At 56.7% G+C, this 18,352-nt stretch overlaps 1 protein-coding gene across 12 annotated transcripts in view; it reads left to right on the forward strand.

Annotated features, from left to right (window-relative positions):
• The window catches only part of BCOR (BCL6 corepressor), an 82,510-nt gene that overhangs the window by 33,099 nt on the left and 31,059 nt on the right, over positions 1-18,352 (forward strand). For 7 of the 12 annotated variants that reach the window (XM_087757758.1, XM_087757765.1, XM_087757768.1 and 4 more), the window contains exons 2-6: positions 10,262-10,391; positions 11,930-12,008; positions 12,921-15,749; positions 16,440-16,493; positions 16,933-17,116. In XM_087757758.1, the coding sequence (XP_087613884.1) occupies positions 10,306-10,391; positions 11,930-12,008; positions 12,921-15,749; positions 16,440-16,493; positions 16,933-17,116 (3,232 nt within the window). In that variant the 5' untranslated portion in view covers positions 10,262-10,305. Of the gene's footprint in view, positions 1-6,897; positions 7,169-9,186; positions 9,582-9,626; positions 9,776-10,261; positions 10,392-11,929; positions 12,009-12,920; positions 15,750-16,439; positions 16,494-16,932; positions 17,117-18,352 lie in introns of those variants that run through there. The other 5 variants (XM_087757767.1, XM_087757769.1, XM_087757761.1 and 2 more) reach the window with 4 other exon arrangements.

Below are 18,352 nucleotides of genomic sequence, written 5' to 3' on the forward strand. Positions count from 1 at the left end.
TATTTTTCCCTTGCTTCCATTCAGTAAATTCCACCTCTCCTCTAACTTTGCTGCTGATACAAAAATAAGTAAGGGCGGGGAAGGAGGTACAGGGATTTACACTCGAATTCCAGCTGTGCCCAACAAAAGGCCCGCTGAGAGCGTGCGGCACGCTCCTTTGCTGCCGGGTGGTTGTACCGCGAGTGAAGTTGGACTCGTGTTTTAGGTTATTGGGGTTTTTCTCTCTTTTTTTCCCTTACGAGGGCAAGGGCTGAAGGTGGAAAGGCGGCTCCGCCGGCGGGCTGCGCGGTGGGGCCGGGGCCGCCGCGGGCTTGCGGGGTCATCGCCCGGGGCAGGGCCGGCGGGGGCGGCCGCGGCGGCGGGGCCCCTCGGCGGGAAGTTTGCTGCGGGAAGGGGTCGGGAGCTGCCGCCGCCGCCGGGCCGGTGCGGGGCGGGGAGCCCGGTGCGGAGCGGGGAGCCCGGCCCTGCCGGGGAAGGGCTGCTCGGGGGCGCGCCGCGGGGGCGAGCTCGCCGGCTGCCGCCGCGCAGCTGCCGCCGCGGCTTTCCCGGCTGCTGCGGGGCTCCCCCTCGCCCTTCCCAAAAGCCAAACCGAGAGCCGAGCTCAACTTCTGATAAGGCTTCTCGGCGGGCCGGAGGGCGGGCTGGAAAACCCTCCTCGCTACGGGGGAGAGCCCCGCAGCGCCCGGGACCCCGCCGGCACCGGGCTGGCGGAGCCCCCCCCCCCCCGCCCCGAAGCAGCGAGGCTCCGCCTGAGCGACCGCCGGGAACGAGCACGTTTCTGGCCCCGGGGCGGGGGAGGTGGGTAAGAGGGTGTTCCTTGTTTCGAGTAAACCAGCTGCAGTAGTTGATGGCAAAGCAATGAAGGCAGACACAATGCTGCTGTTGTTGGTTTGATCTCTAACTGGGGATTGTTAGTCTGGATTTAACCGTGTGGCGGGGGGGGGTGTGTGTGTGTGTGGAGGCGAAGGCTGTTTACAGCCAGTGCAAATAATGTGACAGCTGTTGGAGCGCGAAGAGCCCGCGCCTCGCCGGCACTCGCACACAAAAGCTGTGGCTGCGGCCGGAGCAGCCCCGGGGCCGCCCCGCCGCTCCCGGAGGCACCGCCCGCCGCTGCGGGGCCCGGCGGGGCGGCCCCGGGGCTCGGCGGGCATCCCGGCGGGCATCCCGGCGCCCACCCCGCCTCGCTCCCCTGCCGCCGCCAGCGCAGCGTGAAGCCCCGGCTGCCAGGCGGGGAGAAGCCGCTCTCCCCTTGATTTACAAGCGGAGGGAGGCTGCGGGAGGAACGGCCGGCTCCGCGCCCGACCCCGGCCGGCTTCGGCGCTGGGAAATCCCTCCCCGCCGGGGGATCGGCGGGCGAGGCGTCCCGGGAGCCCCGCTCCGAGCCACTGCTGGCCCCGGGCCGGGCGCGGTGCGCGGTGGCCGGCGGCGGTGCGGGTTGGCTTCCCCAGCACGTGTCGGCGGCGGCGAAGTTGTTGCTGTCTCTGGAGACGGCAGCGAGCAACCCCCGAAAACCTGGATGCGCAGGCACCCCGGGAGCAGGTCCTCGGTGAAAAACGCTTCCTGCGTCAACAGCCCGAGCGGCTATTTTCTCCTTAAAGCCTCTGCACCTCAGCCCCCTCGGTTCGCCTTTTGAGGGTAGGCTGTAAGATGCTGCCTCTTCTTGAAGTTTGCTCCGGTACCCAAAGTGATCTCCTGGCCCTTTCAGAAGAGCCTCTGGGAAGTCGAGGGAACTTGGAGAACTGGGTTCCGGCCTATATTTGTACCTGACATAGTTTTGCTACCTACGAGAATCGCTGTGTGTTTTATATAGTAAGTGACCTCCACGTACTATTGTCTTTTTGAGGAGGTGGCTCTGGGGTGGAAAGCAGGTAGGAAGGGGAGACGCTGATTTCCCCCCCCCCCCCCTTTTTGTCATTTTGGCCGATGGGTTGCCTTTAGCTATTTCTCTCCAGTCAATCTATTATTCTTTTTTTTCCTCTTTTGGCCTTGACTGTCGCCTTGGTCCTTTATGGATTACGCTGTGCTATTAGTGGCGAAAGTGCGCCAGTAGTCATTCAACAATTTTAGCATTAATTCCTATAAACTGGTGTTTAATATGACATGTGCCATTTTTCTGGAAGAATACGGCTTGCGAAACTAGTTTCGCCTTGGAGCAAAGGCGGAAAGATAAACAAGCCTGCATAGCCAAAACACTGGCAATCTCTGCCTCCTTCCAAATCTTTTAAAGTCACGGAGTAATATTTTCAGGATTATGCCGCTGCCTCTGAGGAGGGAATGTCGCTGGCGTTAAAAAAAAAAAAAAAAAAAAAAGGAAAAAAGCTAATGCAAATTAGAGAAAAATAATTTTCTTTCAGCGATATGCAATGTATTAGTCACTTGTTATCATGCTTAGAGGCAGACCTCATTTGCGCGTCTGCCAACTCGTTCACATCTGCTCAGAGCTGTTCAGGGCATTTTAACCTTGGCGGTGTCGTGTCGTAGTCCCACGGATCAAGAACGAGTAATTAAAGCTCTAAGCAGCAGCAAAAAAATTCATAGCCGCCCATCTGCATCGCAGTTGATTCGCTGCTTTGTTTCGGTGCGGAGCGCCGGGATGGCAAGGCAGGGCCGGCGGGGCATCGCCGCCACCGGCAACTTTATTTTCTTTTTTTCCTTTTTCTCCCCGCCCCCCCCCGCCTTTTTTTTTTTTTTTTTTAATTTTTCTCCGAAAAGCCGAGCGCTGTTGTTGGGCTTCTTTTTTTTTCCCCGGTGTTCTCCCGCACGCCGCGACGGGCGGTGCGGGGCGCTGGCTGTGCCCGGCCGGGAGGTGCGTTTCTTCTAAAGGTCTGGAGAAGGCGATGTGAGGCTGGGACACGGAGTTGCGGAGACGTTTGTCGGGGTGCTTGTAACGCTGCTGTCGCGACCGAGGGGGCTCGCCGGCGCTTTCCAGAAGTGCGTCCAGAAAGCGTTTCCCACCAGGGAGAAACGTTAGCGCCGTAAACCCGGCAGAAACTTTGGGGCGAGGCTAATTTTTATGCATTGTTTAGCAGAAACCGAGCTGTTTATTGGGGGGGGGGAGAGGGAGAAGCCCCAACCTCGCAAGCACTTTTTCTTACGTGCGGCCGCCGAAGGCCCCGGTGCACCGGCCCCGGCCCCGGCCCTGGCCCTGCAGACAAAGCCCGGCGGGGAGCGGGAGGCTTTCAGCCCGGCCGCGCTGGGTAAAACGAGAGACGGAGGCACCCAAGTTTAATATTTCGCTCTTGTGCGCCGGCCATTTGCTGCGTGAGGCGCGGAGCCGCCGTCCCCCGGCGGGGCCGCCGCGGGGCGGGGAGGGGGGGGAAAGCGGAGGGAGCCGCTCCCCATCCATCAGCCCCTCGAAGCTGTTGCTGCGTAAATGAGGGAACCACAGGCCCTGTCAGCCGCAATTATGCAAAATGAAGTCGTCCGTGATCAATATCTCCCAACGTCCCCGACGGATGCGGGGGGGGGGGGGCGCCCCCGCCCGGCGTGCCGCGGCGGCTCCGCGCCGGGGAGCGGTGCGCCGGGGTGGCCGGAGGGAAACCAAGGGCGTACGTCCCATTAATCACTGCCCCCCCCCCCCGGAGGGTGCGGCGGGGGCTGGGGGAAGGAAACGGGGGCCGTGCTCCGGCATTTCTGCAAGGATAACGTTGCGGAAGTGAGCGCGGGCTTTCGCCCAACTCTCTCTCGCAGCAGCGCTGGGACTTTCGTATTCAATGTGTGTGTGTGGGGGTGTCTCCCCCCCCCAAGTTTCCCAAGCTATCGGGGGGGAGGGGGGCACGGCGGGGCTCGGCGGAGCCCGGTGAACGGCGAGCCCGTGGCGCTGCGCTCGCCCAGCCTCCCGCGGCCGAACAATGGGGGACGGGCGGGGGGAAGGGGCTGGCTTGGTGGTATTTTTCTCCCCCCCCCCTTTCCCCCCCCCCTCCTTTCTATCCCCCTCCTGAAAAGCAAAAGCCATACGGAATAAAGGCAACAATGAAGGGCTCCCGGGATGCCGAGTGCGCGGCGGGTTAATGGGGTGGGGGCGCGCGGGCCTGCGCTCTCCCTTCCCCGCGCCGGGAATGCGGCCTTAAATTACCTGAAATGCACATTTCTGCCCGGCCCGCGGTGCGTGGGTGTGCGTGCATGCGTGTGCGTGTGTCCCTCTCCCGCTGCTGCCGCTGCTCCTCCTTCGCAGCCCGGGCTCGGCTGCTGCCTGTTGTCTCTGGCAGCAGCAGCGGAAACCTCGCTCCCGTGCGTGCGTGTGTGTGTGCGAGAGCGAGTGTCTGTGTGTGGGTGAGTGTGTGTGTGTGCGCCTCTAAAATGGCGCGGGCGGCCTGGGCAGGGAGATGCCGCGGCGGGTGGGCGAGGGAGGGAGGCCGGGCTCTCGCCGGGGGGCCCCGTCTGCGCGGGGGCCCGGGGGTTTCTGCGGCAGAGCCGGTTTGCGGCTCCCTCCCTCCACCGCCGCCTCCTTCGCGGCACGGCCGGAGCGGCGGCGGGCTGAGCCGCCGGTGCTGCCCGGCGCGGCGGGCAAGGGGAGGAAACCCCCGGCCCCCCCGGGGAGAGCGGCCCGCCCGCCGCGGCGGGCGCTGGGGGACGGAGGCATCGCCCGCCCCGGGCGGGGTGGGGGGGGGGGCGGGCGGGCGCCGTAGCGGCGGTGCGGGGCTGCCGGTGCGGCGGACGGGGTCGGTGTTTCCCGCGAATCCCCGGGAAATCCTTCGTGCAGCGATGCCTCGGAGTTGGGTACCAGCCGCCTCGCCTCCCCCCGGCGTGCGTGTGGGGGAGGCTTTGCGGCTCCTCCGTCGCACCCCCTCGATGCGTTTTAACCGGGGGAGGAGGGGAATGGGAGCGAGGGCCCTTGCCCTGCAGATGTCCCGTAACCTCCGGGTGTGGGCATCGCCGTGTGCCGGGGCAGCCTCGGCCCCCCGGGCCGCCCCAAGGAGGCGTGTGTTTGGGGGTCCGGGGCTTCCCCCGCGGCTCCGCGGCAGGCAGTGCCGTGTGGGCTCCGGGGGAAAGCGGCCAGGGTTATTTGAAGGATCGCCAGCCATTTTAACTTTCCCTTATTGGCCTCCTCCCCCCGCCCCCTTCCCCAGTTCCTAGGCTTATCATTAATTGAAAACTTTTTTTTTTTTTTATTCCCTTTTTGGCTGCCGCCGGCGCTGAGAGCGATGCAATGATTCGCCTCGCAGCATATGGGAAAGGGGGGAAAGCGCCGCTGCCGCTGCGGCGCAGCGACTGTCTGTGCAGGGTCCAAGGCGTGACAGACGGCGCGGGGGGGCGCGGGGGCCGGGGCCGCCTTTCCCGCTCCCTCGGGCCGGGGGGGCCGCCCCCGCCGGGGGCGGAGGAGGAGGAGGACGGCGGGGGGGGAGTGGGGTGTCCTCCGCCGGGCAGGAGCCAGGCGGAGAGCGGAGGCCAGCCCGGGGCGGCGATGCCCGGGGCGGCGGGGAGGACGCCCCGGCGGGGCTGGGGCTGGTGGTGCTGGCTCGGCGGCCCCGGCTGCCCTCGGAGGGCTCCGCCGCGCCGTGTTTACGCGGTAGAAAGTCCCGGTCGCCGTCCGACACGTGACGGTGTGGGAGCCGCGGGGGGGGGGGACAGACGGGGACACGACAGGGACGGGGCGGCTGCGGCAGGAGCCTTAAAATAGACGCCGACCCCCTTGCGCTGCCTGCACGCTGCCTAAACCGAAATGCACTACCGTCGTGCATGACTCAATATGTATTTTAAATCGGTTTAGCGATCTCGCTGGCGCATTGTGCTTAGCTTTATGGTTAAATGAAATGCCACACGTCCCGGGTAAAGGTCAAACTTCTTCTCTAATCCGCGGATCCGTGCGGCGGCTACTTAGGCTGCAGCTTCCTCCTCTGGTTTACAAAACGTGTCACTAGCGGTGATGCCGTGTGGAGACTGCAAAAAATAACCCACGGTATTTTTTCTTTTCTTCTTTTTTTTTTTTTTTTCCTTAAAAAAAGCGCAGCCACCCCTGTTCTTTAAACAGTTGTCTAATATTAGATCGCTCGCTGCTGCCAGAGCTTTATACGGCGCATTGTAAACGGTGCAGCAATACAGTGTCTTTAAAGTCTCCTTTCTAGCCGTGGCACAGGTCGTTGTTTTAAATAACTCGTAAATATGTAAGTCGGAGGTACAAGATAAACGAGGTACCTAAACACATTCATAAGCAGCTGCCCGTATTTAAGCTTATAAATACTGTGCGAGCGCTGCCCTTTAAATCAAACTCCAGATGAACGGGTTGAGGGCTAATCGAAGTAGATCGCTACGAGTCCCCGATTGCTTCTCACTCCTCTCGCAGGGATTTCCACAAATCTAGAAATGATCCTTTCAGTGGCCTGGAACCGGGCGCCGGGGGGGCGGGGGGGGATGATGATGATGATGGGGGGGGGGATCAGAGCCGGGTAATTTATTGCAACGTTTTTAATTTCCGAAACGCCGGGTTGATTGCCGAAGCGCCGGCCGCTCCGTCGGTGCCACCGGCGCTCGCAGACTTTTTTTGGGGTGGGTTTTTCCCCCCCCCCCTTTTTTTTTTTTTAACCCCGCGCAGCCCTCCCCGCCGGCTGCCGCCGCCGCTGCTGCCGCCGCTGCCGGCTCCGTGGCTTGTGCAGTGGAAACTGGCGGGCTGCCAGGCGGAGCTCGGAGGTGGAAAAGAGTGAAGGCGCCAAAAGGGAACTCGTGCGCCGCTGCAGCTCTCCTCCCGCCCCGCTTCCTGGCTCGCTGCAGCCGCCGGCCCCGCCGCCCCCCGCCGGCACCTTCACCGCGCACGCTGCGGGCCGGGGCACCAGGGGAGGCCGCCGCGGCCCGGGCGGTGCTGCCCTCCCCGTCTGTCCCCCGGGGGCACGGAGAAGCGGCGTCTTCCTCCTCCTCCTCCTCCTCCTCCTTTCTCCCCCCTCCCCGCGGGCATCGGGTTTTTCTCGTTTCCACGCCAGGAGCGTGTTAACAAAACTTTGCTGCTGCTGGCGTCAATGGCTGCCAAAAGTCTGTTGACGTTGCGAGGGAGACCCAAACGTTTCCCTTTTTAATCAGCTGCCCGAACAGCGCGGGGTGTGTGTCTCTGCCTGCCTCGGCGGCGCGGGCAGCGCGGGCGGCGCGGGCAGCGCGGGGCGGTGGGTGTTCCCGGCTCGGCACGGCTCGGCACGGCTCGGCACGCCGGGGCCCCGCTCGGCAGCACGCCGGGAGGCAGGTTAGTGCTTGCAGGCGCTTTTCACAACTGGTTTCACACGGCGGCATCGCTGCGGAACCGCGTGTGCGTTGCGCGTCTCGCCCCCCCCCCCCCTCCGCCTCCCTCCCTCCCGCCCTCCTCCGTGCATCACCGTCTATATTTAGCCGCAAATGGCTTTATCGGCCAGACACCTCCCGCAGGAAATGCCGTGCGCTCTCCGGCGGCCGAGCCCCGCTCCGCGCCCCGCCGCGCAGCGCAGCGGGGGCGGCCGGGGGGGCTGCGGCGCCCCGGGGCGCGCTGACAGCGCGGGGGGAGGGGGGGGCGCGGTGGCCCGGCGGGGAGGAGGAGGACGGAGGGAGGAAGGGAGAGACAGACAGACGTGTCCTCGGTTTCCTCCGTGCGCTGGGGCGCTCAGCCCTGCCGTCGGGGTTGCATAACGGGGCCGGCTGCGCTCACCCCCGCGGAAGCCGGGTATAAATAGGAGCGGTGCCCCCTCGCACCCCCGGCCCCCTCCTCGCACCCCTGGCCCCCCACACACCCCCGGCCCTCCCCTCGCACCCCCGGCCCCGCGGCGCTGAGGGCTTGGGGAGCTGCCGTCGTTGGGTCGAGGCACTGGAGTCCCCTGCGAGCCGCCGGCCCCAACGGGCGGCCGCTTGCTGCGGGGAGAGAGAGGAGGAGGAGGAGGAGGAGGAGGGAAAGGAAGGGGCGTGCGAAGAGTTAAAAGTCTGCTGCTCGTTGCAATGAAATTATGGCTGGCAGTGGCGCCGCTGCTCGTTCAGCAGACCTCCACTTTTAAACAGTTCACAAGAAGTTCATCAGGGCGGCGATTATAACTGCACACACGCGCGCAGCCGGGGCGGCGAGCGCCGAGGGGCGGCTTTTGGGGAGGGGGCTGGCAGCTGGCAGCCGTCGGGGCGCGGGCTCTGACCCACACGGGTGGGCCCTGGGACATTCCGCCGCTTCCCCGCGTCCTGCGCCCCGGCGGGCTTTGCCCCACTCCAGCCGTGGCGGTGGGACGCGGGGCCTCCGGATGACCCGCTGCGGCTGGGGAAGCTCTCGGCCCTCCGTGCGTGCAACTTCAGCGTTTCGCTATCTGCACATGTCATGGCTCCAATTCAGGCGCTGCGCCTTATCTTAATGATACACTTCCACCGAGGAAACCAGGCGGGTGCAAGGCGGCCTCTCCGGGGAGCGGCGTGGGTTGGCCTGGTGTGCCCCCAAAGGAAAGCGGGGACCGGGGCCGTGAGCCACCGGGGCCGTGAGCCACCGAGGCCCCTCTCCTCCAAGCTGGCGTCCGTCCCTCACGGGTGAGGCGGCACGTGGGGCGGCTACTAACCTTATGTAAAACCCTAAATCACTCTCTCCGTGCTGCTGCTGCCTCTATTGAAAACATTACGAGCGGCGCATCTGGAAACCAGTAAATCTGTCCAGAAACCGTCTTTCCAGTGAAAAAACTCCTTTTGAATGATAGCGCGGTATCTAATCTCCGCGGATTTTTGTTTCCTCGCAGCGATTTTTGCGGACTTCATTAGGGAAAGCTAACCGTTCTGGAGAGAGGAGGGTCAACACGCCGTTTCATTAATATACATTTGTTCCAGACGTGGAGTTTTGCACAAAAGGCCTCTCTGAGGGGAGAAAAAAGTGTTGGGAACAAGGCTTTCCTGCCGTTTCAGTTCTTAAACCTCTCGGAACGTGTGCGAAGTATTGTGTCGAAGGCCCAATCTGGGCTTCTTCCCCATTAAATGCCGAAGTGATCATTTGCATATTTTGTAGCCTGACAAAGGAAATGAGTTTGCTGGGGAAGCATGGATGCTTTGGGAGACGTTAGGCATTAAACTCCCAGTGGTCAGTCGCCCGTTACTGGCGTGGGTGGGTGGGTGGGTGGGTGAGCGTAAAAGGAGTATCGTGCCTCCCCGCTTAAAGGCTTCTATTTTTGTGAGAGAGGAAGAGCTAAGGGATATCCTGTGCATTATAAGGCTCCCCCTACTTATTAACCCAGCATTTAGCACAGGATGCAGGCTGAAGCTCAGTCAAAAGAAACGACTCAACCTCCGAAGAGCAATTAAAATCTTGCACTGGAATAAATCATGCGCCGCGATAATCCTGTTAATAAAACGCAGCTTGTCCTGACACTTTGCTCATGCAGCAAACTAGAATTTAATGCCAGCGGAGGTGGCGTTAGGCAAGGTAGAGGGGAGGAAAAGCCTTCCCCTCTCTGCCACTGGACGTGAAAATGCGGTTACCTTTCACCTGCCTGTCCGGCTGCACACGGCGCCGATCCTCTTGGACTGCTAATACTTCTCCAGCGAGCCCGCTAATGATTTATTTCCCTGGAGTGAGCAGGCATCATTGAATTACTGAAAGCACTCGCAGCAGCGGCAGCAGCAGCAGCAGCAGCGGCAGCAGCAGCAGCTCGGATGCAGAAGCCACCAGGGTTCGGTGCTTAATCAAATCAAGGGGTGGGGAGCTCGCCAACCCGCTTACTATTTTTAACCCCTTTCTCCAAGTTAGTCATGTGCAGACGCTAAAGGGGAGGTTTTTATTTAGATCCCTTCTGTAGCAGCGTCTCTTCAGTTTTAAGTCCTCGCGTGAAAGCTTTATCAGCAATCAGCGTAGCTAATACACACGGTATGTGGCTGTTCTTGCGATGCGCTCCTGCTCCTGTATGTTCCTAATGCAGGGCTTTTGTGAGCGCCTGTGGGTAGCTTTGCACGGTCCCCCAGCCCGTGGGGTCTCCCTCTGTGGTTCAGCCTATGTGAGATGAAGGTTTGGGGTCTGGCGTGTACTTGGCCGGCTGAGTCATTTCTTGTTCAAATGAAATGTGGTGGAGAAACTTTTATTTGTCGATAGCCTGGAATGATTCTTAATTTTCTGGATGCGCGCTGGGGAAAAGATCCATCTCCTCTGACCTATAAATGCCCTCAATTTGCTCCTTTATTGCAGGGTATCTCCCTTAGCGGTTAACGTAGGCAGCTCACTCCCCGCACCAATCCTGCATTCATTATTAATTACCCGGAGGGAGGCTGGCTGCTCCGCCGTCATGTTTGCACTTCCTTCTAGACAAATCTGCTCAACTTTTTTGCCTTTTCTTTTTTCTTTTTTTTTTTTTAATAGAATATAAAACCGTGAAGAAAAGCGGCGATTTTTAAGAAGACGTCATGCTTTCTGCAACTCCCCTGTATGGCAACGTTCATAGCTGGATGAGCAATGAAAGGGTCCGCATGTGTGGAATTAATGAAGACAGGTAAATATTTAAGCTTCTGGCAAGTTAAGCCACACTGTAATTCTGCAGCGTGAGGTCTCGGAGTTCGCTCGCTTCCCTAATGCCGGAGTAGATAGCTGCCGCCTTGCATCGAGATCAGCCCAGCTTGGAGGGGGAGCGGGGGGGGAGAAACAAGACGTGCCTGAGAGCGGTAGAGCAGCCGCTGATTTACTATTTAACAGGCAACCTGGGTCAGTGAAGCAGGGACGCCCTTTAAAGAGATTACTCCCCAAAGCAGCCTTTAAATGCGCTTTTACAATTAATTTATTATTTCGTATTTGTGAAGGGGAATTAAACCAAATAGCGCACATGTTCTTGCGGTGACTCTGTACGGCAGAGGGGCTCTTGCCTGCAACTTGGCGTTCCCTGCCTTCGGACCAACAGCTTGTCCTGCGAAATAGGGACAGCAGCCTTTCCGTCTCCCACAAGTGAATTTCTCTTCCTCACCACCTTTTCTCCTGCTGAATATCCTTCATTCAATGATTAAAATTGCGATCTCTAATAATTTTCAATGGGGTGACGCGGGCACCAGCTGGCGTCCTCTTCCCTTAAACCCCAGCTTTTTAAAAAGCGAAACGACACTGAACAGAAGCTGCAGGTACGCCTGCAGTTCTCTGTGCCAATTTTGTGTGGTTTTAATGTTTTTCTGCCTTTTCTTTGAGCCCGTCTTCTCACCGTTGTGTGAAAAGCCTCCCAGAAGCTGGGGAAAGTTTCTGGTCTTTGCAGGGACAAACTATTTGCAAACATGAACTGGAGGAAAACAGCCAAACCTCTCACTCTGCCTTTGCACCCTCTCCTCCCGCTTTCCTCTCAGTTATTTAGGCATAATATTTTTACGTGTCACTTGCACGAAAGGTGAATCTTTTAAAAACGAATAAACAAATACATGAAAATCGCATTTGTACTCTGAGGTGATGATATGCCTTTAAGCACTTTGGTTGAAAGGAGTTCTTTCGGGTAATGCTGAAACTTTCCTTCTGCTGCATGTCAGCGATTTTTATCCCTGGGATTTGAAATTTGGCACTAAGGTATATTCTTTATCGGTGCTTTCTGTGATAACAAGTCCCAGTGCTGCAACACTGGTATGGCACAGATGTGCAGGTCCCTCTTTAGCATGGAACAGCTGATGTTCCTATGATATTAGCGTGTGTGTTTTAATTTTCTCCTCGGCAGCGTTTATGGGTGGTACATGAACAGGGTATGTTTAAAATAGTGTATTCTCTCCTTGAAAAAAAAAATAAGGGCAAGGGGCAGAACAGAAAACCTTGACAAAGATCACTTGTGTTGGAAGAGGCTGCTCTGAGGTGTGCTCGGTGTCTTCTTGCTGTCAAAACCCTTTATACTTGTTTTCGAATGGTCATTGCTTTCTAAAGTAGTCGCTGTGCACGGGTACGGAGGAGGATAAATACGGTATCATATAGGACTTCTCTACGGGAATCAAAATATGGAGGTGATAAAATCTTGTACTGATCTGAGATGCGCAGGATGTTTTCAAATAGTCAGCTTCTGTTTCTTAATAGGAAAATTCCCGTTAACGATGGCGATGCACCAAAAAGCAGACTGGAGTTGAGGGAAGAAAATCACCTGAATCACAGTGTGGTAAGAAGTCAATAGCTTCATGCTGCAGCTGAATCTGTGCCTGTCCTCCCCACCCCGTCTCCCACTCCTGGGTGTTATTACATGATCCATTTGGAGAAATTATTAAAATACCTTTCTGTTGCAGCGCTAGCCGGGCTTGGGCACATAAGAGTTGTTTCTGTGAAACAGTGAAATAGGACTTTGTTTATTTATCTCATTAATCTGTTGAGGGTGACTTTGTGGTGTGTGTTGTATGACATTGTACTCTTACTTTTGCTCCGTTATGAATAATGTCACGCAGCATACCGTCACGTGTAACAAGAATAGTTCATGTAAGCGTTAAGAACGTCAACATTTCAGCAAAGTTGATTATTTTCTCCTGCGAGCGTACGCGGGGAGCGGCGAGCAGGGAAGAAGTTCGATGGCGGACCTTTCTTCGTGCTGCGTCCTCAGCCGCCTCACCCTGTGAACCATGTGGCGGTGCCAAGCCCTGCAGCAGAGCTGCGGGGCGGGGGGAGAGGTCCTGGAGGAGGAGAGGCTCTCCATCCTTCCCTTCCCGTTCTCCATGCCCCAGCCCGCATCCTCTTGCTCTGGCGGGGCTGGGGCTGAGGAGCTGGTTGCTGCACGGCAGCGGTGCCACCGAGCATCGTCCCTGGGCCACTTCTGGCTGCTTGGGCTGTGGGTCCTCACGCCTTTGTTTTTAGCTGATGAATTTTGGATGCGGAGAGATTTGTATTGACTTTTGCAGTGATAGATATTGCTCCTTAGGTTCCTGTTCTCCCATTCTCCAACCCCATCAGCCTCTGTACGTTTTCACGACTAACAGCGTGTTTGCATTGGTATTGTTTCTCTTCCAAACGCTGACATGTCTATAGCTTGAGCGGTAGTCATTGTAGCGAAATGTGAAAGTAACATACTTCTTGTTCTGTAAAGGTGGATGCGACTACAGCACATCGCATTGACAGTCTCGCAGCTCTGAGTATGGACAGGTCTGGACTCATGCGAGAAGGACTCAGAGTCCCCAGTAGTATTGTCTATTCCAGCTTGTGCGGACTCGGCTCGGAAAAATCACGAGATGCTACGAGTTCGATAGCCGGGCTCGGATTTACTCCTGAAAGAAATCCAGAGATACAGTTTAAATCTAATCCCCCCGAAGCGGTAGAAAACGCAGCTGTCTCTGGAAAAGCCCCGAATGGCTTCAGCGCTATATACAAAACGCCACCTGGAATACAAAAAAACTCTGTCCCGACGGGGGAAACGCTGGGTTTGGACCGAGCTGCGGGTGACAAGCAGAGTCCCCTCGGTGTCAATGGTGCTAGTTACCTAAGGCTCCCCTGGGTAAACCCCTATATGGAGGGCGCAACGCCCACCATATACCCTTTCCTTGACTCACCAAATAAGTATTCGTTGAACATGTACAAGGCATTGCTACCTCAGCAGTCCACCTACAGCTTACCGCAGCACCTGGCTTACTCGCCCGTATGTACGAACGGTGAACGTTTTTTATACCTGCCTCCCTCCCACTACGTTGCCCCCCACATCCCTTCGTCACTGGCATCACCCATGAGGCTCTCGACTGCTTCGGCTTCACCGGCCATCCCGCCTTTGGTGCACTGTCCGGATAAGAGCTTGTCGTGGAAGATGGGCGTCAGCCCCGGCACCCCCGTCGACGCGCACGCCTACCCCCACATCCAGAGCAGCAAGCAGCCCCGGGTCCCTGCCGCCAAGCCGGCCCCCGCCAACATGCCGGCGGACCCCGCGCTCCTGCTGCCGCACTCGCCCCGGCCGTCCCCCCGCCTCCCCCTGCCCGCCCAGGTCGGGGACGCCTACGCCGACTTCCACAAACACTTCCCCAGGATCACCACCTCTCCCTCCTCTGCCGTTACCCTCCCAAAGCCCTACGTGAACGTCGGCGGCGAATTTCCACCCTCCCGCCTCTCCAACGGGAAGCTTCCCAAAGGCAGCGATGCTGGGGAGGCACCCCCGCCGGCCGCCCCCCATGCGAGGAAAGCTGGCCACGACCGGAAAGACGGCAGGTCCCCCCCGCTCCTGGAAAAACAGACCCCGACCAAAGACGTCACCGACAAACCCCTGGACTTGTCGGCGAAAGTCGTCGACGCGGAGACTGCCAGCAAGTCAGACCACGGTAAGAAAATGACGCCAACGGTGCTGGTGCACGGCAGGGCGGGAGGGGGGACGCACTTGCCCAGCAGCGACATCGTTCAGAAAGAAACCATTTCTCCCGGCAACGGCTGCCCCATCTACAGACCTGAAATTATCAGCACGGCACCTTCCTCCTGGATCGTTCCCGGTCCCAGCCCTGGTGAGGAGAGCGGGAAGAGCGTCCAGCTGAAAAACAAGGCGCTGGACTGGGTGATCCCGCAGCAGCGGAGCTCCTCCTGCCCCAGGATGGGCGGCACGGAGGCAGTCGTCGGCAGTGTTTCGGGGACGGTGTCGGCCGGGGGGCGGCCGGCGTCAGCGTCGCCAGCTCCCAACGCCAACGTGGATTGCGCCAAGATGGCCAGGAGCTCTGCAGAGAGCACCGCCTCGGTCATACAGCACGTCGGGCAGCCAGTCGCCACCCCCGCAAAACACAGCAATAAGGTGGCCAAATCCTGCAGCCAGGAAGCCAACTTCAAGGCGAGCGAGACCGCCCTGGCCTCCAGCCCCATCTTCCTGCCGCCCAACGAGGCGTTTCGCTCCCCGCCTCTGCCCTACCCCAGGAGTTACCTCCCGTACCCGGTGCCGGAGGGGATAGCCATCAGCCCTCTCTCCCTCCACGGGAAAGGACACGTGTATCCGCACCCTGTCTTGCTGCCCAACGGCAGCCTCTACCCCGGTCACCTGGCTCCCAAACCCGGCCTCCCCTACAGCCTGCCGGCGGGGCGGGGGGAATTCATGACCTACCAGGATGCGCTGGGGATGGGGATGGTGCACCCCATGCTGCTGCAGCATTCGGCTTTGGAGATCAATAAGGAGGAGAAGGCGGAAAGGAGGTCGCGGTCTCACGAGAGGGTCCGCTATGAGGACCCGGCTCTGCGGGGTCGGTTGCCAGAGCTCCTGGAGAACAGCGGGAAGATGCATTTCGAAGTACCTGGCGACAAGAGCGTGAAATTGCACCAGAGCTCCAGCCACGGTAAAATCTCGGCCAAAAGCGACAAACACCTCTTCCCGGATCTTCTGCGAGACGAGCAAGAGGTTAAAAGTGAAGCAAACGTAACGAAAGCCGGCTTTGCTACGGAAAGCAGTAATCAGGCTAATGACCCTACAAAGCACAAGGTAGAGCAGGCGTCGCAGCACAGAGATTTTATTGTAATGAGAGAGGAGTTTGGAAGAAATAATGATCTTCATGAAACCTATAATTTCAAGCAAGCCCAGAGTTCATCAGTGTTCGGCTTGAGGAAAGAAGATTTATCTGTGAGCCAGCCTAAAGAGAGAGTGACGGTCCAGCCTTCACCCGCTTTCTTGGAAAGCGCTCACGAGAGCGATGCTCCAGCTCTGGCTTTTGGCAAAGTGCAGGAGGACGCGAAGCCATTCTGCATGGGGACCGCGCCACCGAGCATGGACGCCAGCCAGACCTATACCAAAGACGGAGCCGACGACGCAGAATCTGCTGATGGCAAAATATTGAAACCCAAGCCGTCTAAGTTGGCCAAGAGGATCGCAAACTCTGCCGGTTACGTAGGTGATCGATTCAAGTGTGTGACGACCGAACTGTACGCAGACTCCAGCCAGCTCAGCCGGGAGCAGCGGGCGTTGCAGGTGAGTCCGCGCGGTCCAACGACCGCCGCGCTTTTTGTCGTTATTTCTCTGTTGCGAGTCGCAGTCAAGTATTAAAGTTGAGAGAAGCAACGCAGGTGGGGAAATAGGAAATTTTTCTGTTAGGGCGTACTCGCCAGAAACCGTTTTAAATAGCAAAGTAAGTTTGTTAACGAGAGCGAGGCGATGTAAAGAATAGTATGTATGGCTTTTACGTATGCACGCGCTAGTAAGCTTTAGAGGGCTTTTACTAAGATCTGATAAAAATGTTAATTTACGTATGAAATGTTTGTGCAGTTACGGAGGGGAGTCGGACAGGTATGCATGTTACCTTGGCGCCAGCGATGGCTGTAATTTCTCAGCTGGCCTGTAGCGCCGGCTCGCAAAGCGTACCCAGAAGTTGCGATTAGTATGCCAAATGTGCCGTTGATGGAGAGGAGTCACAGCCATGTATTAGCGGGTCTCAGGCAACGTTTGCGCCAAGCGAACGCGTAGGAAAGGGTAGGAGCGGTACTGAAGTTGATGCTGAGGGATGACAGACAGATACTGTATAGGAATATCCTTAAGGTATTTTAATGAAGGGATGAGTTAAGCCAAATTGTTTTGCATTGTTAAGAAAAGAATTGGTTTATGCTTATAAAAATGGATGAAATTATCTAAATGATCCATTGAGTGCCCATTTTAATTACATAGATGGAAGGATTACAAGAGGACAGTATTTTATGTCTACCTGCTGCTTACTGTGAGGTCAGTTCTTCCAATTTTTATTACTAGACTCTTACATAAACCTTTGAGTTAAATTTCATTTCCAAATACACAAAGGGAAGTTTGTGGGCCATAGTCGTCTCTATTCATTGTACGGTTTTGTGTTGTTTTTGTTTTTTTTTCTTTTTGTTTTGTCTCTTTTTACCTCCAAAATGGAATGTTTTTGTTTTATATACAGTATACGTTTATATATATCTTTTTTATATATATACACTTATAGATGAAAGAATTGTGTGGCTATTTGCATAGAGATGCTAGAATGCTGTTTTGCAAGTCAGGTGTGTTAAACTCCTACCCTAGCTATCTATCTCAAACCTTGGTTTTGAGCTGATTTTTCTTTGGAAATGCTTTCATATAAGGTAAGGTAAATGAAGTAGCTTTTATCGCAAGACTTTTTTTTTCATATCAATTCTCTTTCTAGCGTGCAATGATGCGCTTCTCAGAGTTGGAGATGAAAGAGAGAGAAGGCCAAACAGCTACCAAAGACTCAGAGGTCTGCAGATTCAGCCAGGCAGACTGGGAAAACTTGAAAGGAAACAGTGAAAAGAAGCCAAAGTCTGTCGCTCTGGAAGATGCCATTGCTGACCAAAATGACAATGACAGATGTAAGCGAATTTAGATGGCTTTCTGAAGCGCGTACGTGTCTCTCTGCCACGGCAGCTTGCGGCAACGCTGCGCGGGCAGCGTAATCTTCGTGTGCTCGCGGTGTTGCTCATTAAAGTCACTGACCTCAGGCTCTGCCGGTACGGAGCTGCCGTGGCTGGTGCTCTCCGTGCTTGTTTTGGGGTCTGCAAGTCACTGGTTACGGTTGTACTTGCTTTTCAGGAGAGTTAACTGCCGCTGAAGTTACTGTCTTAAAGAGATCGTCCTTTTAATTGGTGGGGTACCACGTCAACCAGTTGAAAGCAAAGGTCTAAGGCTATGTTTTAAATGCAGAAAGGAGGTGGGGGAAGAGTGAGAGGCAACAAGGAGTCCAGCTTCCTGAGGGTGCTGTAGCTCTGGGAGATGCCAATATTGCAGCTTCCAGGCAAAGCAAGGATGGAGGACTGAAGGGTGATGGGGAGCACGAAAGGGTGTGATCTGCCAGGCTGGCTTATCCGTAAAAGCTGGCTGTAAAACTCCAGACTGTGAGAAGCTAGTTTGCCTGGGTGACTTCTTGCTGCAGTGGCCGGGGCGGGGTACGTGCGCTCGGCTGATGCAGGTCATCGAGGGCAGGTGGGGGGGGGGGGGGGGGCTGCGAAATTTCCCATGGGGCTGGCTGCTCCCTCTAGGTTGCGGCAAGGTATCAGAGGGCTATGGAAAATGTGTGCTAGCAGCCCTGCTCTAAGAGCAAGACAAACTTAAAAGTAAATAAATAAATGTTGTTTTTTTGTTTTGTTTTTTTTTACTGTATGCAAGAAAAAGTACTTCTTTTTTTTTTTTTTGAGTCATCTGGCTTCCATCAGTTTCCCAAATTTTTTTCTTTTACCTATATAATTAAGGAATGGATCAGTTCTGCTTGCTGCTACTTTATTTTTAACAACTCAGAAAAAAAAAATCCATGCTGAAAGTATTGCAAAACAAGAGGAAACACGCTGCAGGCTGCGTCGTGCGCACGCGCGTGTGTGTGTGCGCGTGAACTGTGCAACTCGGTGGTTAAGTGTGCTCTTCCGTAGGTGGAGATTCATGAGTAGGGCTACTAGAAAATTTCATTCAGCCAATTTAATAACTTTGAATTATTGTTCTGGTCTTTGTTTAATGCTTTTGGCAGAGAGCATGCTGGTCAATCGTACTTGCTCGGTTACTCACCTAAATCAGGTTACTGTGGTATTGCTGTCACTGAAATAACAGCCTCAACAAAA

The sequence above is a fragment of the Nipponia nippon genome, unplaced genomic scaffold (genome assembly GCF_047370975.1).
Source record: "Nipponia nippon isolate SJK-2023a ecotype South Korea unplaced genomic scaffold, ASM4737097v1 scaffold_2, whole genome shotgun sequence".
Classification (NCBI taxonomy): domain Eukaryota; kingdom Metazoa; phylum Chordata; class Aves; order Pelecaniformes; family Threskiornithidae; genus Nipponia; species Nipponia nippon.